Source organism: Drosophila busckii, chromosome X, assembly GCF_011750605.1.
Source record: "Drosophila busckii strain San Diego stock center, stock number 13000-0081.31 chromosome X, ASM1175060v1, whole genome shotgun sequence".
NCBI lineage: Eukaryota > Metazoa > Arthropoda > Insecta > Diptera > Drosophilidae > Drosophila > Drosophila busckii.
This window is the reverse complement of record NC_046608.1, coordinates 1,349,120-1,375,034: the sequence shown is the minus strand read 5'-3', so window position 1 is coordinate 1,375,034 and position 25,915 is coordinate 1,349,120. Positions and strand designations below refer to the sequence as shown.

General features: G+C 35.6%; 2 protein-coding genes across 2 annotated transcripts in view; both read left to right on the top strand.

Moving 5' to 3' along the window:
• Positions 1-3,924: 3,924 nt before the first annotated feature.
• On the top strand, positions 3,925-6,401 carry LOC108605880. Its single transcript, XM_017995693.2, has 2 exons — positions 3,925-4,405; positions 5,755-6,401. Exons 1-2 carry the CDS (start codon positions 3,939-3,941, stop codon positions 5,936-5,938), a joined length of 651 nt encoding a protein of 216 aa, XP_017851182.1. The 5' UTR covers positions 3,925-3,938; the 3' UTR covers positions 5,939-6,401.
• A 7,900-nt stretch (positions 6,402-14,301) lies between these two features.
• The window catches only part of LOC108605396 (low-density lipoprotein receptor-related protein 2), a 143,864-nt gene continuing 132,250 nt past the window's right edge, over positions 14,302-25,915 (top strand). The window contains exon 1 of the mRNA XM_033294541.1: positions 14,302-14,476. The gene's annotated coding sequence lies outside the window, so the exon portion shown is untranslated. The remainder of the gene's footprint in view (positions 14,477-25,915) is intronic.

Sequence of the window (25,915 nt, the reverse complement as noted above, 5' to 3'; positions counted from 1 at the left end):
ATGCCAATCTCTCTCTCTCTCTCTCTCTCTCTCTCTCTCTCTGTCTCTCTCTTTCTTGCTGGAGCTGCTTCTATGCTCTTTGTATAATCCCCCAGCGTGCTGGTAATAAACTTGCCACACACACACACACAAAGGCGAAAGCGAACGCGCTACACACATCAGCGGGTTTCGATTTTATGCTGGCAACCAAAAAGAAATTTAAATGAGACCTACGTGAGAGATGAAACAGCTTCCATTTGTTGATTTCGATTTCTTTCTCTCTCTATATGTGTGTGCGTGTGTGTGTGTGTGTGCTAATTACATTGCTGCGCACTTTAATGCTGATTAAGTGACGCAGTTTACTTACAAATCGTTTCAATGTCGAGAAATTGAATGAATCGAAGCTTAATCAGCTCAGCAGCCGCCAGCTTCTATTAATAGCTTTCATTATTGACATTTTCGACAATGGCCGAGTCAGCACTATGCACACACACACACACAATCACTCACACACACTTAGATATGTGTGTGTGTGTGTGTGTGAATTGAATTGACGGCCTGTTGGCGCCAGAGTAAAGCCCAGCAGACGCATTAAGCTTAGGCATCGTCATACAAAAACTTTGAGTCAAAATCACACACACACACACATTACAAAGCTATCAAATACACGTGTCAACGCTAAATACCCTAGGACTCATATATCCTGAGCTATGTTGCTAAATTTATAGAGCTAATTAATTTAATTGAATGCATAAATAAATTTCAATTTTAATTTAATTCTTTTAATTGAAAAATTAAAAATAACTTAAATTTAAATAAAATAAACAAACTGATAGTTTGTAAAAATTTATTGAAGCTAAAATTACAACAAAATAATTTTTTCCACCTTTATTTGAAATTTTATTTTTTTTCTTTTCCAGTTTTCTTTGCTCACTTTTTATTATTTTTGAGTTATGCTTTAGATTTTATGATAAACCCTAAAAAATGTACAATTTTTTATTTTTTTTTGTGCTGAAAATAAAACTCAACAGTCTTAGATTTGATAGCGCACTTTTGATTAGCTTTGAATTAATGCAATTTATGAGATTGTTAGAGCCAACGAATTTCCAATAGAGACTAACTGCTAGTTAAGCAAATTAAGTTGAAACATCTAAGCGCCAATGATTTTTATTAGAATTATTAAATTATTATTATTAAAGTAATAAATTAAAAAAAAGCAAGGTACAAAAGTTTTTTGGTTATTTTTCTATTACAGCTCTATAAATTTTATTTACAGTTGCATATGAAAATATTCCCCAACTCTGTTCAAACTATTTATACGCTCTAAAATTTATGCTATACCTAACAAAGCCCATGGAGTCGCATTTAACAATAGCAGCGCATAAATTTAAGCGCACCTCAGTTTATGCTCATTGAACTTTGAGCTGCTGTCGAAAGAGATTTCAAGAACTGTTAAACTGCAGAAGAAATCCCAAAAAGCAGCTACAATAATTCCTTTTTTTATCACCCTGTTGGGCATTCCACAATTTGCAGCAACAGCCAATTGTTGGCCCATTAACAGGGTATGCTTAAAATTCAACTAATGTCTGGCCCCCCTCCCCCCGACCAAGCCAAACAATTGTTATAGATTTTTCTTTTGTGCATATTTTATTCGGCGCTGCTTTGTAACCTTTTGTGATTTTTTTTACATGCCTAGTGCTCAACAATTTCATTTACATTTTCGCCACATTTAATTTTGTTATGCGTGCGTTTTGCTTGCCGACGAAAGCAAAAGAATGAGCAAGAGCGTGTGAATTCATGGCGTATGCGTAATATCTGCCCAACTTATTCGTTGACTTATTCTTTTGTGCGACAAAAGGTGCGCAATGATTTTTTATTTGCCTCCTTTAAAAGCAGCTTATTAACATTTCGCTATTGTTTTTGCGTGTCTGCGGCGCCTCAAAAAAGCCGCAACACACTTGAAAGGGCCTTGACTGCTACAATTGTTTAAGAGATTGTGCGAAAAAATTAATTTTTGAATTAAAAGCAATTTATTAATTAATGTTGTGAGTCAAAAATTTAGGACTTTTGATAAAATATTAATTTGACGCTATCAACAAAACGAATTGAGTTTTTCTGTCTGTTTGAGCAACCAGAACTCAGCAACTTTAAGAGAAAAAGCCTCAATATTTGATATAAGTATACTCCTATTACCGAAGCAGATTATTTGATATTTGAATAATTTAATTCCCTCCCCACTCCATCAAAAATCGAAAGAAACAACAATTTGTGTTCACAAACACTTAACGCATTTGCTTCAAAGTCATCAAGCATTAGCTTTAGCATCGTTCTCGAAAATTTAAGCTCAATCTGATAAATAAATTCGAGCATGTACTATATACAATTTTATATTTATTTAAAAAAAATATATAATAAAAAAGTATTTTTCTATGGATGTTGTAAATTATTCAAGTTCGCTCTAATTAAGTTAATTTGTCTTAAGTTTCTTTGTCAAAAGAACGATTTAATTAATATGCATTTAATTATTAATATTAATGCTTGATATATAGAGTTAGGTTTAGTTGCAAAATGCATATGCGAAAAACCTTGAGCTAAGTATTTGGCATATGCGTTAACTTTGATTCGGAAACCTTGGATTTTTTATCTTAGCTCTTGAACTGCACTCAACCTCAACCAAATTGCTCGCCAGAGTTTGCTCAACATTGAGTCAAATTGAAGCCGTTAGCAATTAAAGCTGCTGAGCAGCTCACAGCCTGGAATCGAGGTTGAAGTGCCCGTGTGTGCAGAACTCTGAGCCGGCTTTGTCTTAGCAACGAATGCGACACATGCAGGGCTGATCAGATTCAAGGTCATTACCGAGACCCACGCGCTGCTCCAGCCCCAAGCGCCCGCCTGCTCTACACTGATAACATGGCTCTCCACACACTTCAGCGCTGTGTGTATGTGTGTGTATTTGTGCGTGTGTGTATGTGTGCAGCGTACAATTGCCATTGAGTTACCTTTCAAGTTGGCTCAGGCTTTTCAGGGCGCCGCCTGCAGCAACAAAGCTTGTGGCAACTTGAGTTGCTGCCAAAGCGAACATTAGCAACTCATGTGATTTGCATGACTCGAGTTGAGTTTCTGTTGTTTAAATTGACTTTTAATTAAGTGCCGTAGCAACTGTAATTGTAATGAGATTTACAGCGGTTTTGGTGCAGAGCTGAAGATGCACACAAAACTCGAAAATAAATATTAAATTTAAGTGTTACAGCAGAATTTGAATTCGAGTTTAGCCAAAATTCGCTTCGAGTTGGTTTGAGCTGATGAAGTTATCAGTTTTAGTGGTAAGGCTGAAATTTCAAGAGCTTTCTTAGGAATGATATTAACGCTGTTAATATTCCGAATTACTAAGTTCTGCGTTTTGAGTTGATGCTGAATTTGATAGTAAAATTAAAAGATTAATAATTTGATTTAAGCTCTTAAATATTTTAAAGTCGAAGTAAAGAAAATGTATTGGAGATCGTATCTAGAATAACAATTTAAGGCTTAATAGCTAAAGCATTTAATTGGCATTGCGAAATGACTTCACACCCAAATATATCGATAATTCGCTGTTACATAGAATAATTCCATCTCTAGCTTGTTAATTTGCTTAACTCTGATTCTCTTTTAAGACTATCGAAGCAAATGAATGGAACGCATGCAAATGTTTTAAGAATAAATCCATATTCATAATTTTTTTAATTTTCTATTAAATCTTTTCATCGATTTTTATACCATCGATACTTTTCAGACAGACCAGAGCTCGGGTTTTAGGCTTAGGGTATATTTTTTCTAATTTTTTTTGCGAAACCCGCTGATATTTGTTGTACGCGAAATCTAAATAGGCCTGTGGCTAACCTAAATTTTGAATATTTCTGTTAATATAGCTTTAGTCTAATCCCAGATATTTTTTCATTGTTGCAGATCTAGCCAAGAGAATGCGTCGCTCCTCGTTTACGCCCGTGTTCAATCTGAGCACACAGGAGCCGCTGATTGTTGTGGAGGAGTCGCATGCTCCGGAGGAGGGGGACGATTTGGAGGGCGCTGCCGGCGGCTCTGATGCGCGTCCCGCCAAGCGGAGCGACAGCAATGAATCGGAGCCGGACTCACCGGTGAATCCGTATCTGTTGTGCCCATTCCCGGACATGATGCAGCGGCGCAAGCATTCGCTGCCCTCGTTGCAAATCACCGAGGGCATTACCGCCAGCCAGGTGCGTCGTCTGTCCGAGGTGGGCGGCGAAACTGGCGGCCTCAGTCCCAAGGAGGTTGAGTTCTTGGCCACGCTCTCCCAAAAGGCCAATCCGACCGCAGGCGGGCGTCGACATTCGGTGGTAACCATATCGGCGGTGCCGCCCACGCTATTTGGCCGCAATCGGCGTGAGTCCATTTCCGCCGTTTCGTTCAGGTAAATGCCATTAATTTCTTTTTTGCTTCTCACCACACACACACACACACACACACAGACACACACACGAACACTCGAGGCCGTAGCCACTTTAGTTCCGTAATTGGGAGTTTTGTGCGCCATTAGCAACGGAAGTGAACGCTGGGCACAGCACAAAACCAGAACAATCTATGTCTAAGGACCTTTGGCAGGGCACACACACACATACACACACACACGCATATACACGCACTCTATTCTAATTGAATTGTCCCGTCGACTGCTGCTGCTCAATTCGACTTTATGCACTGCCAGCAACATTTTCAATGCTCCATTAGAACTCAGAGCTCCCAAACCCAAATGTCACTTCAGACTCCAGCGCTCAGTTCCCAATAATAATGCAATAGACTCTTGTGCGTTCGCTTGGTTGCATTTTGTAAGCAAAGAAAGTCTCTATTACATATTTTAAGCCTAAGCTGTAGTTAAGTTTGCTTCTGTCTGTATGAGCGGCAAGATTTTAGCGACTGTTAAAGCTAGAGACACTGAACTTTCTAGATAGGTTTGGATCCTAAGCGTATCGAGTTTTAGCAATTGAATTGATTTTGTTTACATATGAAAACTCTGCCTATTAGGAAAACTAATTGTTGTAGCTTTAAGATATTTAAATTAAATAAGAAACTTACCTTGAAAGTTAAATGTTTAAGAGGTTATGAGCACTTAGCTGAAAAAGAAGATATAAAAGTTTTTTTAATTAAAAATTATTTTAATCTGAAATAAAATATAAAAATGTACAAAAGGCAAATGTGGGCGTGGCAGACCCTATCAAGTATATATGTTCTTAATCAAACTGACGAGGCTGAGTCGCTATGGCCATGTCTATTTTTCTGTCTGTATGAGCGGCAAGATTTCAGCAACTATAAGAACTAGACACACTAAAGTTTATACATGAGTTTTGTGTATTTGCAAAGCGCATCGAGCTTTAATTAGCATTTTGATATCTGTGCTTAATCGCCCGAAAATCAAGCAGAACTATAGCAGAAATAGATTTGCATATATCAACTGATGCACAGTCGAACATATGTTTTATATTATTTATATATTTACTTATTTTTAAGCACAAAAGTAATTCCATGACAGATCTATTGATATATCGCTGAAAAGCTTAACAAATTTTCTAAAGCATACTTTAAATTTTAAAATGCTTTGAGTCATAAACTAAAGTCAACTAAACTAGTTTAAAAGCTATAGACTAGACATAATAATAAACCTTGCTTTGCTTTAGTTACCAACTGGCCTGGCTAAATAACAAATAAAAGTGGCAACGGACTTTTTCTCACATTTCTTTGTCTCTTTGCTTTCTCTTGTTGCAGTGGCAGTCGTCGTGGCAGCGGCATAGCTGGACCGCCGCTCACCGATCATCGCGGCAGCATACATAACTTGCAGCTGGACATAATGGATGGGATTGTGCAGCAGCGCAAGACGCGCAGCGGCAGCGGCGTCTGGACTGCACCCGTACTACAGGAGGCGGAGAGCAATGTGCCCGTGCAGACATAAGCGGAATAAGAAACAAAAAGCAACAGCGAGGGATGGAGAGCAACAGGAGCAAGTGTGTCGTGTGCGGGATTTTTAAATTGAAGTTCATTTTATTCGAAGTAAAGTTGTTGCCCCCCTAGTCGTCAACAAAATTAAAAAAAAATAGTAGAAAATAGACAAAAACGTAAAACGAAATCGAATCCAAAATTGTGGCAAATTCAAAGCAAAGCAAATGCTTTGTTCAAATTTTTGCACACCTGCAACGCATGCCACAAACACACACACACACACACACACACACACACACACGCACACACATAGAAAGACAGAAATACCTCAAATAGACAGATTGCTGGCAATTGAAGTTGAGACAAATGATTTTGTATTGGACAACAAGCAGTGAAGATAATGATGATGGAGTCGTCGATGAGATAAGCTATAAATGTTTATGAGATAAGCAAACAAAATCCAATACCAGCCGCCCGCCCCGGGCCCACCAATTGAACTTTGCTAACGACAATACAGTTGGTAATTTCAAATCAATTCCCAAGCATGTTTGTAACTTGACATAAGAGCGTGACTATTATGCTTCGGCCTCGACCCAGGCATTGAGCATTGCACAAGTCAAGGCTGCACATACAAACACACACACACACACACACACACACATACGCGCAGCTGACGCGCAAGGTTGTTGCATTTAATGAAGCTGCACATGTGGCGTATGAGTAATATGGCACACAGCCTCAATGCCAATGTCAATGTTTTAGTTTTAATCGCACGCTCCGCTAGTGATGGCACTTTAAAGCATCAAATTCTCATCAAATACATTTTTCAATTTTAGTTTTGATTGAATCGATTAATGCACAAAAAATCGCATCACGACAAGTACATAAATAAATATATTTATTTAATTAATCATACAATTGACATTGACATAATCGATGATTTTGTTGAAATTTATAATTTTATATGTATCGAAATTAAATGATCAAATAATTGCATCATTTAGTGATTGAAAATTTCGAATATTTTAATTCACCAACTAATTTGATTGAGAAATTGATTGCGATTTATTGGTTTTTAATCGATTACATACTTTTAACTTTTAATAAAATTGAAATAAATTTACCAACATTTTTATTCAAATATATTAATTATGTTATCTTAATTTATATCTTAAGCTATTATTAAATTTTTTATTTACATATCAAAATTTGTTGCACATTTCACAATTTCTTTGATTAATCAATTGTTGTTTTAATAATCGTCTAATGAATTTTGTTTGCCATCACTAAACTACTCACACACACACACACACTCACACACTTACACAGCACCCTCTGCTATTTACACACACACGCAAACAGCGTTAATTAAAATCGCTTGAAATGCAACCAATGGCTAATTACGACAATCAAAATGCAATTTCAGTTTGTTTCTGTGTGTGTGTGTGTGTGTGTGCAGCGAAGCGAGGGCTGTTTATGAACTTAGTAAGATGAACAAAAATTATGGCGGGATTAACCCTTAAAAAAAACCCAAAATTTACACACACAAACACACACACGAATATCTTATTGTAGTATGTGTGCGTTATGTCTAATCAGGAATTGATAACTTAGCTGTATGTATTTATTTCATTTGATTCTCTTATACTTGTATGCTAACTGTTTAGTCGAGACAACAACCAAACAACCACCGCTTGAAAAAAAAGATGAAACCACCAAACCAATAAACACACACACACACACACACACAGACGTAATTTTCGTAGCCTCAGGTGTTTGTTGTTTATTAAGCAAACTCGGCATCAACTTGGCAAAAACCAAAACACAAATTTAAGAAAATATAAAAATTCATGCTATGCGCATGTAATTAGCACAACTGTTTAAAAATTACTAAACTAAATATATAATTATAAACTATAATTGTGTAATGTTTGTTATTGTTTAATTAGGGCATAGTTTTAGCTAAACACACACACACACACTCACACATTCATACACACAAATTATGAAACGAGAGTTAAAATGTACCAGGTACCTACAAAGCCTACAAACTTAACTACCTAACTGGATTCTAAATGTTAGCACTTAAGATAAACAAAAAAAAAAAAACAAAACAAGAGAGAAATGAAAATATTTTTGCGCTCGACATTTTTGAATTTCATTTATTTTCGGTTGCTTGAACTTGGCTTGCTGCCAACTGACCCAGCCCAGCAGTCTACAGCCAGCTGCAGTTCGAGCTAAGCCACGCCCACCAACAAACGCCCAATGCCTACCTCCAAGCACTTAAAATACAATTCGTGTGGCGAAAGAAAACATTTTTCCACCTTTAAAAAAAATCGCACTTATATGCACATTAGGGTGGCTCGAGTTGTTAGTTGATAAAATTTTAAATTTAACAATTGCATTTGCAAAAGCGAAATCGTAAGCTACGGAGTTAGAGCATAGAAGCCATGGTTCAAAAATTTACTCGGGATCCGCACAAATTGAAATAAAAAAAAAATTGGACTCACAACAATTTATTAAACAGGGCGAGAATTGGACAAAATTATAGCAATAAACTAAAATTTGCGCGGAACCATGAATTCTATGAAATGCATAAAAATTGCTGTAGATTGCGAATTTGCTATAAAATGTAGTCACCGTTTCTTTTTTCTAACTGCCAAATCGAGTTACCCTAATATATGTTTGGCGCATATAAACAAAGTAATAGCTGCATAGCATGGGATAAACGCTGCGTGAGCGTAAATTACGTATACGCCACTATGTATTTTCAAAAATGTATTTATATTGGCCCAACACTTGCATAGATATTGCCAAGCTTATTTTGTACATACATCATTAGATTATGGCTTTGGTTCAACAACAACAACAACAACAACAACAACAACAATAACAACAGCAATAGTTAAACTATATGTAACCGCATATTTGAATTTGTTGTTCATTGGTCGCTGGACGACAATGCAACAAATTGTTACTCTCTTGGAAATTTGTTTAATTGTACTTTTTTTTTGGCATTAACCTTCTAAAGATAATCAACAAAGTTAGCATAAAAATATATATTATACTATATAAAAAAATGCATATATATGTATGGGAACCTATTGTCACAACGCAAGAGCAATCAATGTTTAAAATTTATTAAATGTTATATATACATGCATAAATGTTTTAATTACTATATACAATATATATAAAAAATATATATACATATGTGAGCAGTCACGACTATTATTTATATTAGAGTTACTCGTAGCTATGTATGTATGTATTATAGTTGTCTACAGACAAAAGTTTAAAGCGATTAAATATATTTGAGAAAAGCAAAAAGAAGAAGCAGCAGCAGGCGAAAGCGAATGCAACAAATTTGGAAAGTACTTACTACTACTACACTTTTGTTTTTGTATGTATTGATACTAATTGAAAATATTTGCGCATATTCGAATTTTAATTAAAACTTGTATTAATTAATCGGCAACAAATTAACATTACTAATTATAACGATTACTTATAATAGACTTAAGTAAGTGCCGCATGGGCCAGAGCTACATAAAAAATTAAATAAAGAAAACGATTTCCTTATATTGAAAAACAATAAAAATAAATAAAAACTACAAAAGCTGCAGTTTGAATTTCGCTTAACATAAACTCAACAACGCATTAACAGTGGTCGCTGTTAACATCAAGCAAATGCAACAACCGTTCAGACTAACAATAAGCTTTCGTTGTGGTTGTGCACTTGGCTAAGTGCCGCGCTAAGTTCAGCATCCAGCGCCATCTAGCGTCAGCTGTGCACATCATTTCTCTTAGCACACAACAAACTTTAGCTCAGCTCAGCGCAATTAACAACTAAAAATAGTAGCAACGACTAAAAGCTGTCAACAACAGCACTACAACTGACAATTATTCGCAATTATAAACAAACAGAACATATAAAAACACACATCATTGATCATTACATGCCTTAATTACAGGCTCGAAAAATGCAACTGTAAATAATGTAAAAATCTGTGATAAGCCCGCACGACCGAGTTATTCAAATATAATTAGCGCTAATATCATTGCGAAACAGCTGCAAATACTTATTATATTAACCTTGAGCAACGCTGGGGAGTGTGTGCGAAAGTATTTCAAGCCATTCCCACTGAGAATTTTCCATTTTATTTTACAATTGTTCTAACTTTTTAGAAGAATTTTACGGTGTACGAATTATAAATTTATTTCTTTCATTTGGAGCTATAATCTATGGAGAGTCTAAGCCTAATGTACGCATGCTACATTTAATATTTAATTAATTTTTGAATCGATTTCTATTGCTGACAATCGATTTTTGGCAATTTGTCATTGAATTAACTTAAAAAATGTTGCTACAAGAATTTATTTATTTCGTTACTTTTTTTACTTATTTATTACTGAATTTGTTTTGAAATTTATTCTTATTTATTTAAATATTTATCAAGTGCAAAGAAAGTTATTACAAAAAGATATATAAAATAAATCAATAGTTTATATAGCTATTTAAAATGTATTTATAAATGTTATTCAACATTAATGTAAGAATTTTCAGCAACAAGCAAATCTAATCTAAGTGAGGAAAAGGCATCAATCCCCCAAGCTCTATCCTAAGCTAACATAATATAATAATAATAATTATAATATGATACAATAAATATGATTTAAAGGCCAAAGTAGTAATTTTATCAATGAGTTAATGCAATGTTTCTATTGCAGAACAAAATGATGGGGAATGGGAATTCATGACAGTTTTTCAATTAATTTAAACAATAAATTTTGAACGATAGCGATAGCCACTTGAAAGTTCTGAGATTGCAGCAATAGGCTGCAAAGCTGATCAAATAAAATAGCAGCCCAAAAAGGGGAACAGTGTTCATTTTTTGTATATCAAAAATTCAGAAAAATTGTTTCTAAATAAGAATATTATCACTTTTTTATATAGCCAAGAAAAAACATTTGAAATGAAATGAACTTAGAGTGAAAAAATGTTTTCGCTCTAAAGTGCCAAAAGAGGTAGAAAAGGAAATAAAGAATTTTACATTTAGTTTATATACCCAACGCAGGCATCAGAAAAGGAAGAAAACAAAGAAAAACTTGAAACTAAACGAACTTAACTTGCACTCTTAAGTGCCAAGAGAGTTAGAAAAGAAATTTTACAGAGTCTCAAACGGTCGCTTGCAAACGAAATTTGTTGCTTATCAAAATTGCAATTATTTATTTTATTACACTTTGCTATTTTGTGTATGGCCAAACCGCAAATTCATTGACTGTAGTATTAAAAATTCTTGAATTTTGCTCTACGCTCTTTTTTATCATTTGGAATTCCCTTTGCTGCTGCTTTGTGTGGTCAACACTCGATGCTAACAGAGCTAATGCGACTTCAAGCGCATGCTATTTATCAAAACAAAATTCTCCGTTTCGAAATCGAATTTATTCGCTTTTCTTTTCAAATGTTACCCGCGGGACAAGCAGCGAAAGCAGCAAAGAGCGACTACTGCAGCGCTTATAAGTTATACTATGTGTGCTTGATGAATTTGTAAATAGGTCACGCATAGTCTGACCTTCTGCAGCAGCAGCAGTTGAGCTCTTGAAGATTTAGTAGCTCAACTGTCGACACGCAGAAGTTTTGCGCGTTTTGTTTAAAGCCAGACGCACACGCTTTGCTACTTGGAAAAAAATGTGAATCGACTGCAACGACTGCTGTTTTCGTAGCACTGTAAACGCATATGTAGTGTTTGTTTTCTAAACACACACACACACACACACACACACACACAGCAGTTTCTATTATGTGGCTGAAATTCTTGGCAATTAATTGCGATTAATTCCGTAGACAGGCAGTGATGTCGCTAAATCAAAAGATGCCAAGCAAGCGGCGAAATTTAGTTCCGAGAAGCTGCTGTCAAAACTCGCACAGACAACAAAGCGCCCTCTATGGGTTAGGCTATGCTCGACTAGCAGTTACACTAGCGTTTTCCTCAGGCTCTGCTCTTTAGCTCTACATAGCTTTATTTTTCTTTATTTTATCTTAGCTTAAACTTATATTTAAATTTATTTTAGCTTATGCTATTTATTTCTTATTTATTTTGCTTGATTTTTGGTGTATGCATTTGGGTTTTGTGGTTAATGTTGGAATTAATGCGCGTTTACCACTTGCCAAAGTAAAGTTCAACAGAAATTAGCCAAACAGCTGTTCAAAGTTTGTTCTAGAGGCGCGAGAGCGCGAGCGAGGCAGAGTGGGGGCGTTGGGTGCTTGTGGGCGCGTCTTGTGGGCTGCTAAGTAAACGAGCCGAACAACCTGTTGCAGTTCGTGTCATAGTTCATGATTGTCAAGTGTTGCTTGCAACATGTTGCAAGCTCTGAGCAGTACTTTCATATTATATGCAATTTTATTTATTTATATATTTACTATATTTGTTTAGAGTTCACTCAATGCAATCTTCAAATTTCCATTGTGCGTCTCGCGTTTTTTTTTTTATGTCTCAGCTACTTGCTCCAAATAAATAAATTCAATTGTAAACAGTTTTATGTAAACACGATCAACTGACTGCTCTGAATTGACGCTTGCCCCAGCAACAAGAACAGCACTGAAATTGGAGAGTGGCTGGGGGGGTGGGCAGTGTGCTTGGCAGACAATCAACTTAAATACTTATTACATTAAAATCACAATAAACTCAACAAGTTGAACTCAAATGTGTCAATTGGAGACACAAATGCAGCAGCAACAGTAAAAGCAGCAGCAACAACAACAGCAGAAACTACAAGCGACAGCAACAATTGTCAAAAATAATAACACAACACACAACATGTTGCATGCAACATGTGTCTCAAACAAATAGCACGCAGGCGTACGCAACAAATTTTACAGCGGGGGATTAAATTATTAGCATAAATAATAGTTCTAATAAAAGTAATAATAAAAATAATAATTACAATAACTTAATTTAATATTTTTTTAATAAATATTCATAATTTTGAATGAATTAATTATTAATTAATTATTCAATTTAGTTTTAAATCCTATATTAATTAATATTAAGCATATGTGATAATCAGTTTAATTAAATGAATTAGCAACTAAACTCGATGTTACGACATTACGTTACAATTCTATTACAATTTATATTTAATTTTGTAATATAGCAAATTTTTTTTACCAGCCAGCGCTTTAATGCACTAGAGCAATTTAGTAAATGACTTAAATTAGTTTAGTGCAGTTAAATTTAGCGCATATTGTAATAGACGCTAAAATGAGCGCATTTGAGATAATTATAATTGCAATGACAGTATCTAAATTCAAAATAGACACAATAGAACACGAAATTGTGTAATGTAAATATTTAAGAAATAAATTTAGTACATTAGACTATATTTGATATTTTTTATTAAAATTAAAATTAATTGACATTCAAAAAATATGTTTCTTATACAAAAATATGCATTTCATACATTTTACTTTAAAACTCTTCATTTAATCAAAATATTTCGTTTAGAGCAATGCAATTCGCTTTAAATAAATTGACAAATGTATAAGTGTTAGATTAATTAAATTAAATATTTTAATTAAAATTAATAATATGCAAAATTGTGTATACAAAATATAGATAAGAAATATTTTAAAAATGTCTATTGTCTAACACCCAGCCCTAAAAATCAAATTAAATATTAACAAGTATTTAGTACGTGTATTTATTATGCTAAAATATAAAATAAATCATATAAAAAATAAATAAATATAAAATATATGTAGATAAGAATTATTTTAAAAAAGTTCTATAATCTTTCACTCCTCTAAAAATGAATAAAATTAAGTTAAGTGTTAAGAAGTATTAATTATGTTAAAATATAAAATTAAATATAAAATATATGTAGATAAAAAAATTTTAAAAAGTTCTAAGAGCTTTCACTCTAAAAATTAATGCAATTAAATTAAATATTAAGAAGTATTTATTATGCTAAAATATAAATAAATAATATATATAAAATATATGTAGATAAGAAAATTTTTTAAAAATTCTATTAAATTTCACTATAAAAATGAATGCACATAAATTAAATATGAAGAGGCACATATAATATATAAAAGTAATAAATAAATATAAAATATGTTTAGCAACATTTTAAAAAGTTCTATTCCATTTGAGGCCCCCCTAGAAAAAATAGCTCGGCTTTAAACGCCGCCACTGTCGCGACCGCAACCGCAGACCAAGAGCCAACTGCTGAGGCTGTCGCTTGTTGTTGCCGGCAACGTGTTGCGAGCGCCCGCTGTGTTTGTTGCTCTTGCTGCTTACTGCTGGTTGCTGGTTGCTGTTGCCGCTGGTTGCTGTTGCTGCTATTTGCTGTTTGTAGGTTCCACTTGGCTGGTGTTGTGGCCAGCGCATCAGTCGCTCTCGGAGCGTTGTCGTGAACGGTTAGCTAGCGCGGCAAAGCAAAGTCAGTGAAGAAAGCATTTGACTGTTTGATAGTAAAGTAACGTGTGGCGGCCAAGCGACATTGTCGCCAGTGTTGGGAGGCACAGTTCGAAGCCCCAAGAAACGTAAGACAATCTACCAATGGCAATATATAAAAAAAAAAATAAATAAATAAAATAAAACTGGCAAACAGAACTCGAGAAAGCGGCCAACAAAATTCAAATTGAAAACGCAAACAAAACCAAGCATAAACTAAAATTTCAAAACCAAATATATTTTTTTGCATATTTTTTTCAACTAATTTTAAGCGTGTGAGTGTGAACATTTTTTTCATGGTGAAAATGAATTTTGCAAAAAAACAAATTCAAAAAAATTCAAATAATAAAATAAAAATGTGAAAATTTTTTGGAAAACTCAAGCGGCCTGTGGCAAAAGGGCCGCGTGCAACAAAATTTCGGTGTGCGGCAAGCAGCAAGAAAGAAATATGAAAATTCGAAAAGACTTGAAACAAACCAAATAAGTTGAAACTAAGCAGAGATATATAGAAAGAAAGCGGCGACGGCAGAGAATTTGCTAACGAATTGTTGTTGTTGCTATTTGTTGCTGTTGCTGTTGCTGTTGTTGTTGCTATTTGCTGTTGGCGGCTTTCGCCACTTTACGAGCCAACTTCCTTTTTAGCTATGGGGCCAAACGTTGAAAACCAGTCTTTATTATTTATTTAGTTTTGCTGCCCGTTGTTGTTGCTGTTTTATTTTTTAAGCGCTCGCTGTTGCTGACAGAGACCCAGAGTCAGAGTCAGAGTCAGACCCGGGCGCTATATAGACAGTGGAGATTTGAGACTCTTAAACTAGAGTGCCCACTGCCCATAACAAGCAACTAAAACTAGCAAAGAAAAAAATACAAAAAACGTAAACAAAAATTTGCGTGTAGCTATTTCGGCTGCCAGGATAAGCAGGCGGAACAGATAGACGGACGGACGGACGGACGGACGGACGGACGGAAGCAAATGATTTGCAAGCTGGCCGCCATTTGGCGTTCAAGGTGAAAGCTGACAAACAAACAAACAAACTGGCGCTTGCAATAAAAAACAAACAAAGAGCACAGAACGATAGACAGACAGAGAGAGAGAGAGAGAGAGAGAGACAAATCCCTAAGCTTAGTTTTGCCTTTTGGCTGTAGCCCCCCCCAAACTGTAAATCATATTTGCCAAGCTTACTTTTTTTTTGTATTTTTATAAAACAAAAGAGCTGCGTGTGTGTGTGTGTGTGTGTGTGTATAATTTATGAAATTTCAAGCCAGTTTGAAGATCAAGTTGAGAGGCAAACGCAAAGGCTTCCAGAATGTGCGCCGGCATTAGCGCGGCGGCTACGCCTGTCACTTTGTCATAAATATATACGTATATATATTTACATATATACATATATGTGTGTGTGTGAGCTTAGAAAGCCAATGAACAAGTTTTTTAGTCAGCTCAGCGGCTGTGCAACTAATTTTCTAAATTGACGTCGATCGTTGGTTGAGCGTTGGGAGCGTGGCAAAAAAAAAAAAAAAAAAAATACTAGCAACTGCAGTATGCAGTATTCAGTGTCTGAACTGGGCGAGTGGGTGGGGTACACACACACACACGCACACACCTATGCATGATTAATCGTTGCTTGGCTTAAACAGAACTTGCTCAAATGCCGGTTAAGTGCGTCGTCATCAGTAACTCCAAAGAGAGCGAGAGAGCCAAGTTAATGGATTAGAAGTGGAATAAAGCAAATAGTTGCTGCTGCTGCTGCTGTTGATAATCATTTGTATTCTCGCTTGCTCGCGAGCTCAAGAAATGAAACGAATGAGCGTGCGCAGCGTAAACCACAAAACGGGCGCAGCAGCAGCAAAAGCAAAAGAAAGGTGAAAAGAGGCAAAGAGTCGACAGGTTGCGCTTCAGATGTGTACATATGATCGCTCTCTCTCTCTCTCACGGTCTCGCTCTTGCTCTTGCTCACACGCTCATTCTTGTACTTAGCTTAGCATGCGTATGTGTCAGTTCGTATAACTGTGTGTGTGTGTGTGTGTGTGTGTCTTTCTGTCTTTCCATACCTGTTTCTATATACGACTCGACTCAGCGGCATAATTTGAGCGCTCCATAGCATAACTAAGCAGCGACGGCGACGTCAGCGACGACGACTGCGACCCGATTTCAGCTAACAACAAAAACATTTACAGACCCAACCAACAACAACAACAATTACAGCAACAAAAAGTTGCTCATAAGAACTATTTTGAAAAGAAATATACATAAAGAAGAAAAGCAATGCGACTAAACGAAATTAGGCAAAGCAATTTATTTATTTATAATAAATAAATTACTAAGCAAGCAACAAAATTGAGCAAAATATAAAGACAAAAAATAAATTAAAATTTAATTCGAGAATAGCTCTTCATACAAAAAATATATTATTTCTTATATATGTATAATACTATATTTATATATATAATTAATAATATGCATACAGACGTAAAAATTAATATAAGAAAAGATATTAATAAAAAATAGTAAAACGAATTTCGGCATAAATATTAAAATTGCATGATTAGAAACAAAGTTTAGAATAAAAACGATAAATTAAATGCATAGACACATAATCAAATAAAAATAAATATTAATTTGATAAAGATTATATAGGCAGTAACAAAATTGAGCATAAATATAATTTACAAAAATGAATAGTAAAAAATTATGAATAAATAAATTCATTATAAATGCAAAGCTTTAGCTATAGACAAGAACGAATTTATGAATAAAATAAATATGCATTTATAAATTTAAAACAGACAAGTGAAACGAATAAAGGATAAAACTTAGCTGACAGACATTTAAAAATATTAATAAATAAATTTCTAATAAATAAAGTTCGAGTTCTTTACGAAATATAAAAATAATTAAACAACGTTTCTAAGAATAAATATTAATAAAATATTAAAAGCGACTGCAAAATGTAGAAAGCACAGTTGACACCAACGGTAATCACAACAACAACAACAACAACAACAACAACAACAACAACAACAACAATCAAAACGCATTTACCTTTTGCGCAGCAAGCCAAACAGGTTATGTTTCATTTGCTGCTGCTGTTGTTGTTAGCACAATAAAAATTATAAAAGAAGCAGCAGCAGAAATACATTTTAACATACATAAATTTACAATTAGTTGCCGGCGCGGCGGCCACACCTGCAAATCGCTGCGTTTTACAACACTGTAAGCAACAACAACAAAAACAAAAGACTTCCAGAGACAGCATACTTTGTATACGCTGCCGCTGCTAACTGCGCTGCAGCTGCGCAGTCAATCAGAGTTGACTTTTCATAGGTGCGCCGCCCGCTCTTAAGAACATTCCAGCTTGCGCGCTCTCCCGCTCTCCCGATCGCTCTCTCAGCAGAGAAGAGCGCCAAAGTGAGCGCGAGTTCTTTAGCTGCGTGCAGTATTTTCGTTTGGTATTTTTTCTTGCTGCTGCTACCTGTTGCTCCTGCAACTGCGACACTGACCTATCCTGACCTGATCCGTGACCCATTTGCCATTTGCCTCGCTATTGCTGTCTCGCTTGCACACACAGTAGAGCGCGCTCGCTCGCTCGCTCAGTTTGATGCTTGTTTTGGATTACTCGCACACCCACACACACACACCCACGCACACAATGGGAGCCGCAGGACTCAGCCAAGGACTCTTGTTTGACAGGTAAGCGAAAATCCTACCTTTGCCTTTTTGCGTTTTGCAATTTCCGTCTTGAAATTGAAAATCGACCACAAAGACGCTGCCGGCCTGAACTTGGGCGCAGGCTGTGGATGGGCGCGTGGGCGTGGCGCATTCAAAACTCCTTCCCGTTTTGCACATTGCCCAATTTGCCGTTAAGCGACAAAATATTGCAAGAATTTTGCTGCTGCTGCTGCTGCCGTTGCGACTCCAATCCCAAACCAACCAAATACCAATAACAATTTTGCTTGCCACACATACAGTCACAGTTACAGTTATACAGCCAAGTTGTGAGAGCAGCGTGAGTGAATCTCTGAATTCCCAGCCACTTATCGAGCGTACGATAATGAAGCTGTCGCCAGCTATGCGCCTTGCGCTCTCCCTCTCTCCCTCTCTCTTCCTCTCTGCCACTCTCTGCAGCTCGCAGACCTCAAAGGGTTGTTGCTCTAGCTGTGTTGCATGTCTATCATAGTCAGACTAGCCGCAGATTGATTGGCACTGGTTAATTATGAAGATTCTTCGAACCCATGTTAACCACATAGGTTTGAATTCTATTCAGCATTTTTCACTAGCAACATTCAAATCAAATTCGTAGCGATATTTATGAGTTTTGAGAAGAGTATACAATAGTATTAGCATTATTAATAAATACATATATTAATATAAGTAGCAGCATAATTATTTTTTGTAGTAGAAGTAGTTGTAGTACTATTAGTAGTAGTTGTAGTTCAATACTATTATTATTAATATTTATAATATTATCTTTAGTTAAACTATTTTTTATTATTATAAATCATAAAAGTTGTTATTTTCACCATCAGCGTATTAAAAAATAATTTATTGAGAATATAATTTTTATTTTTGCACTAAAAATACTTTCAATTCTTTCTAAATTAAGTTTTTCAGTTGATAACCATAAGTTTTCACTTTTCTACTAAAAATAATTTGAGTTCACTATAAAATAAAATAATTGATATATTTTTGTCTGTGCTTATTATTTTTGGAAAATAGTTATATTCTTTATTTATTTGCACATAGTCTAGATTATTTTTAATTATTGATAATTTTATAGCAAAATTAAAAACAATATATTTATTTTTCAACCATTTAGAAAATAAAGAAACGTATTTGAATGCAAACTATTTATTTGTTTATTATTTAAATATATATATTAAATATATTAGATTAGATAAGAGTATTAGAGCACTCACTTCCATATTTATTTGCTGCTAAATTAGCCAGCAAAATATTCTCGCCGTTTGTTTATCTCAACTTAAGCGTCTTTATTTTTTGTTTCTGATTATTATCTCAACTGAATGGTTGAGAGAATGAGAGCATTGATAATGTTGCGCTTAGCGAAAATCGCATCAAATAATTTTCGCTGACTGTTGTAAAAATTTGTGAAGTTTCTTTGGTGATTTGACTTTTGTTATTTACTTGCATTTTATTTCATTTCAGTTTCAGTTCGTTTTGCCTTTTAGATTGTGTATGGGTCTGTGTGTGTGTGTGTGTGTGTGTGTTGGTAACAAGTTTCCCCAATGCCAATCACAGTGGCCCCAAAGCTATGGCTCTGTGGCTTCGACTGTGACTGCGACTGCTGTGGCCAAAGCCAGCGCCAACTCCCAACTCCCAGCTCCCAGCTACAAATGCTTCACTGTCTCCCTTTACGCTCATCAGCAACTTGTTGGCATTGTTTTTGTTGCTGCGGCTGCTGCTGCTGCTGCTGTTGCTCTTCTTCTTCTTATTTTTGTTGTAGTTTGTGCGCTTTTCAGTTTTCCACTTTAGACGTCTAAACGATTTTCCTTTGCCGTTTGTGTCCGTGTCTGTGTCCGCCAACGTTTCATTTCGTTACGTTACGTTAGCTTACGTTACGTTTCGTAAGTATTCGTTTCGTTTTTTTTTGTTTTTTTTTTTTGTGGGGAGTAAGGGCAAGGAATTCCAAAGATCTAACAAGAGTTTTCTTTTGAGAAATGTTTGAACACAGCAGCAGCACCGCAGACAGCGTCTTATGCCCCCCACCCCCATCCCATCACAGCCCCTTTATAGCTACACCCATGCCTTGGCTTTGGCTTTGGCTTCGGCTTTGGCGCTGAGTTTGCTCTCAGCACAGTTTTTGTTGATTAAATTGTTTTAGGAAGTTTCGTTTATAATTTGATGCGGTATCTCTCTATGGTGTCATTCGTTGTCTGCCAACTCTCTATGCTCACCCCCCACTCTCTGCACTGTCTGCTCAGCCATTGTCTTTGTCGTTGTCTTTATTTATTCGTCAGAGCGTATTTAGTTTCATTCTGTGTGCAATTAAGCGGCATTTATCTTGTTCAAATTTGCTCAAAGTCCGCTTATCGTCAAAGCCAAAACAGAAGCCAAACAAAGCGAGACCCACGGCTCAACCCCTGACTGAGCCATTGCCTGATAATAGTTGAAGATGATGATGTTGATGTTAATGCTGCTGCTGCTGATGATGATGTACATACGTTTATTATTGGCGTTGTAATCACGTTCTTGATAAGCAAATTGCGTATACGACACGTTTGCGCGTGTTGGCAACCAAAATAATTACAAGTATTGCCAGCAGCATAAGCATTTTCAACAATACTCCAAATCAACACTGGCGCGGAAGCTCTTGTCATATTCCAAAATTTTAATGAACAACTTTTTGCCAAGCAATTTCGCACGCATTGCAAATTTCAATTGAGTTGCTTCGTCGTCGCTACGCGCGGGCAAAAACAAGCAACAAAATATAACTAGAACAACTAGAGCAGCTCGCTCGCTCACTCGCTCCACAATGTGTGTTTTATACCGAAAAATGTTGTAGCTGCAAATATTGTCATGTAGATTACCTGATGCTACCAATGCCATTTGCATATAGGGGATTCTAGCTTAGTGCAATTTGTCAATATGACAAGCACTTGACAAGAGCAGAGCAGAGCAGAGCAGTGCAGTCTAGGCCAGTGCGGCGGCATGCAGATATTCTGCAAATTCGATAAAGTGAACGAACGACAGTAAATAAGAGAGAGAGAGAGAGAAAGAGAGAGACAGAGCTAGACGGTTTAAATTGCTATTTAACGTTTTGATGCTATGCAGAGCAAAATAAATAGAAGAGCAGCTGAGATATTTGCTATTAAGAGTGTTATCGATACAATCGATATTTACCTTTTAGAACATTTACAATCAATATTCATAGTTTTAAGTTCAGTGCAGCTATCGATTCAGTATCGGTTCAGTGCTAATTGTTATCGATACTATCGATACTTATATTTCAACACGCTTCATGCTCAAATGCTTTTAGCATTTCAATATTTGAAGATTAATAGTAAAATAGTGAAAGATTTGTTATCGCTACTATCGATATTTTTATTTTTATAGTTTTAAGCTTACTTCACAGCAAATACGCCTAAGAGCAGCTAATTGTTATCAAGACTATCCATAGTTCTGTTATGTCTAGTGTTTTAATATTTAAATATTGGGGCATGATTTATAATTGTGAGATGTCAATTGTTATGCATACTATCGATAATTGCATTTATTGTATGAAATATTATTACTAAGGCAGTTGCAAAACAACTATATTTTAATTGTTATCGATACTATCGATATCCAATTGCTAACGATAGCTCAATTTTGAACACACTTCATGCTTACGCATTCTTATATTTATTGATTATAACCAAAGCGAGTCGATAACATTGATATGCTCATTGTTGTTGACACTATCGATTATTATAACTTAATACGCTCTGCATGGCTCCAGGGTTAGACTAAAAGGGTATTTGCTGTATTTTACTAAGACAGTCAACCTGTTTGCCTGTCTGTCTGTCTGTCTGGCTGACTGACTGGTGGCTGCTTTGGTTGCTTGCCTGCTCGACAGCGAGGCATGCAGCAGATCTGAAGTGGCGCGTCGACTGATTGGCGCAACGCTGCTAAATGTATGCATGAAAAATGCATTAGACCCGCCCCACAGACCGAAGTACGAAAAAGCGTTGGCAGCAGCAGCAGCAGCAGCGCCATCTACAACCGGCAGATGCCACAAGCCGAGGCAGATAGATAGATAGTTTATAGCGCGCGCTTGTTTTCCAAGCGACATCCTAATGATGACATGCCACACACACACACACAAAACAATAACAACAACAACAAAAACAGGGGGCGCATTAAAAATGGGCGCATGCAACTTTTATATACACTTTGAATAGCGAATTTAAATGAAGTTGCTCATTCGAACGTTCTGAATTTGTTGGCGAAAGCAAGAGACGTTTTTGTGCTTTATTTCAGCTAAATATTGTGGTCGTAAATCGTTTTGCGGGGAAGGGGGGAGAAAATAATACAATTTAAAAAACAGTATTTTGCGCATAGTATTGAAGCAAATATATTCCAAATTCGGTTGCTCTAGCTTTGATAGTCTCAAAGTTCTTGTTGCTCATACAGCCAGACAAAGAGACGAACATGACTATAACATAACTCAGTTTGTCTTGCTGAGCAATATGAAGACTTTATTATACCCTTTGGCATTTTTTATATAAATATCAAAGTGTATAAGCCAGAACAGCTTTAGTTCTAGCTACGTTGACGTAGCGCATTTCAATTGCCGCGTCTCGATAAATACAGCGCCGCATTTGTGGGCCAAAGCATGTGTCCTCGACTCAAAGGGCTGTGGAGTTCCTCACTGTGTGTCTTTGTATCTGGGGAATGCAAATGCATTAGAACTAAGCTGGCAACCAAAGAGATTTGTGAGCAACACACAAGCGGCGGCTGGCAAAGGGTCAATGGCCAAGGGGTGCAGGCGGGGGGAGAGCGACTGGCTAGCTAGCTGGCTGGCTTAATAAGGCAATTCAGTTAGAAAGGCTGCAGAGATTGCCTTGGCAACACAGTTTAAAGCTGCTTATTGAAATATCAATCATACGCATTGGTCGCCTGTGCAGCTTAATCAGCAACAGTCACTACAACATTCGCTAGTACTTGAAGCAGCTGCCATTTGGCATTGCAGTTTGACGTTTATGGTTTCCTAGAACTATACGCTATTGACCATTTGGTAATATAATCATTAGAGCCATTAGCCAACTGTACCAGGCAACGGCTTGAACCGCACCGCAGCGACGACGCACCGAAAATCTATAGAAAACGATATGTCATTGTTCTAGGAACTAGTGAGTGTAAAAACACGAAGCAACAAAAGTAAACAAAGTGTATAATTTACTTGTTAATTATTTAATGCCACAATTTACCAATATACATTATATATATAGCTAGATATATGTATATATATGCGCAATAAACTGTAGACACGGAAAGTCCCGCTGATCATCCAAAAACAACAACAAAACAAAAATAAGCACTAAAAACAGGTCTACAGTAACAAAAAAAAAAAAAAAAGAAACAAATAATGAAAATAAATAAAATACTTAATTAGAAATACGAACAACAACAGCAGCAAAAGCTGTGGTCAGAGCTTCAAGACAAATACAAATTAGAAATCTTGCTAAAGTTGTTACTGTTGTTGTTGTTGTTGTTGTTGTTGTTATTGTTGTTACGTGTCTAATAATGCGATGTGTCTTGTTTACGTTGATTCTTTAGCGAAATGAGCAAAATAATGAAGTGAGCCAAAGGTTGCAAGCAAAGTTGCAAACATACGGGCGCGCTACCCTGGAGAATTGACAAAAGTTCAAGATGAATATAAATTTTGAGAGCTAGCAGCCAAAACAAAAAAGAATAATAAGCTTCTATGAATATGAACAAGTTTTAATTAAATGAAGCACAAAAATTTTGGCATTAATATAAATGATGCATAGACATAAAAAATATAATTAATTTTTTTATAAACACGATTTAACAAAAAATTTGTGAAAAATATAGAGTACAATATATATGAATAACAATAAATAAATAAACCAAGACATTAATAAATAATAATAACTAAAAAATTAGTTTTATTTAATATAAAAAAAAATAATAATCATATAAAAATATATGAATAGCTTAAATGCGCCACTTGTTTATCATATAAAACAATATTCAATGCCAGTGCCATAGCCATTTATTGTTAGTGCATTTTAATATTCAGTAATTCCAACAAGCTGGGAACAAGCAATTTAATAAATAAAAATAAAATTAAAAATGTTTTTACACAGCTGTAAAAGGTAAATAAGAAATCAACTTAAATTTGAGCTTATAATTAATTTATCACTAGATCTTTCTAGTTAGTAAATAGAATGCTTTAGATCGATCCGTCTATCTATATAGATCTGGTTGGGCTATTGTTAAAGCCACTGGGCTATTGTTAAAGATTTAATAGTATAGAAACGTTGCCATTTGTAAAATATTTTTCGAGGGTAGCCAAGGCAGTTGCTCATAATTGAAACCATTGATGTATGATGTGGGCTGGGGGGTGGTGGTTGGTAACTCTAAGGAGTGTCATGTGTAGACGCGTTCACGCTAATTAGTTGCCCATGTAGATGTTAAATTGTTCGTTGCTTTCTTTTTTTTGTTGTTGTTGCCTGAATAATTTTTGCCCTTAACGTGGCCTGTTATACGCTTAAAGTTGCGTCTTAAGCTAATTAGAGTAGATGTGGCAAAATTATGGGTGCGCGCTTGATTGAGCTGTGACAAAAGCTGCTTGCTACCGACAGCCGCATTGCCACAAATAAATATCAGTTGACAGCTTTAAATTGCAAAGTGCCAAGCGCAATGCGAATGAATTTTCTTTACTTTTTTGCTGCTGCTGTTGCTGGCATATTTTGTATATTTTTGTTGTTGTTAGTGAAATCGAATGCGATTTGCTGCAATTTGTAATTGAATATTCCACATGGCCAATGTAATTCTGAAATTGCTCAAAAGCTAACCCCGAGCCCCTGGCATTTGGGCTCGGATTGCAACGAAATAAAATACAAAACAGTTGAAAAAAATAAGAAAATAGATAAAAAGCTAAAAACTGCAAAAGCGTTGCACAAGTTTTTAATGAATGAGCTGACATTTTGTGTGGCTAGAGCAATTGCAAAGTTCAATATTGGTTTGCATCAGTTTACACACAAATTAAAAGTATTCTCTGTCTGCAAAATGTTGAATGCGGCATGCAACGTGCCACATGCCACACACGCACACACACGTGAGATCAAAAGTAAACTGTCTAAAAGTTAGTTAACAACAACTTTCCAGTTAGCCAAGTTCTAGGACATAATCACAGTCCACACCCCCCTCCCGCATTCAAACTATCTATAATACTAGAAAATCTGTGTTCAACTCACTATCTATACATATGTATATATACATATATATATAACTGAATAGTCAACTTTAGCGAACTTTCCGCATGCCGAAAAATGTCAAAAGAACCGTTACATGTGTCTGTGTGTGTGTAAAATATTTTTGCATGTAGCTGCAGCTGGCCGCTTCTTAGTCCTAACTTGGCCCTGGCTGCTGCTGGTCGCCAAATAAAACTCGATCATAAATATTTGCCTAACAACAAAGCGCTGTAAACTTAAATTAGTTGCCAAAAAATACAAAAAATAAAAAACCATCAAGCAGCAAAGCAGCGAACCAGGCACTGTGACTTGCAATTCTCGAACAGTGTCTATCATTAAGTTAAAATTAATAGCTATTAATAATAATTATATTATAGTTGCACTTCATTATTAGAATTGTGGTTTAATTTTAGATATTAAAGCATACTTGAATATGGCTTATTTAATGAGATAAATTGAGTGCTGCTTTTTTAAAAAAAATTTAGCAAAAAATATAAATATTTTTATAGTAGAACCTAATTTGAATTGAATATTCTAAGCTTAGAAATTTAAAACTCGAACAGTAGAAAAGTAAATTATTTATTAGATAAGGC

Bases quoted from the DNA above. Each gene is read 5' to 3' on its own strand.
- LOC108605880 (XM_017995693.2), top strand. From the start codon at position 3,939: ATGCGTCGCTCCTCGTTTACGCCCGTGTTCAATCTGAGCACACAGGAG. The intron at 4,406-5,754 runs GTAAATGCCATT...CTCTTGTTGCAG, and splicing joins ATTTCCGCCGTTTCGTTCAG to TGGCAGTCGTCGTGGCAGCG.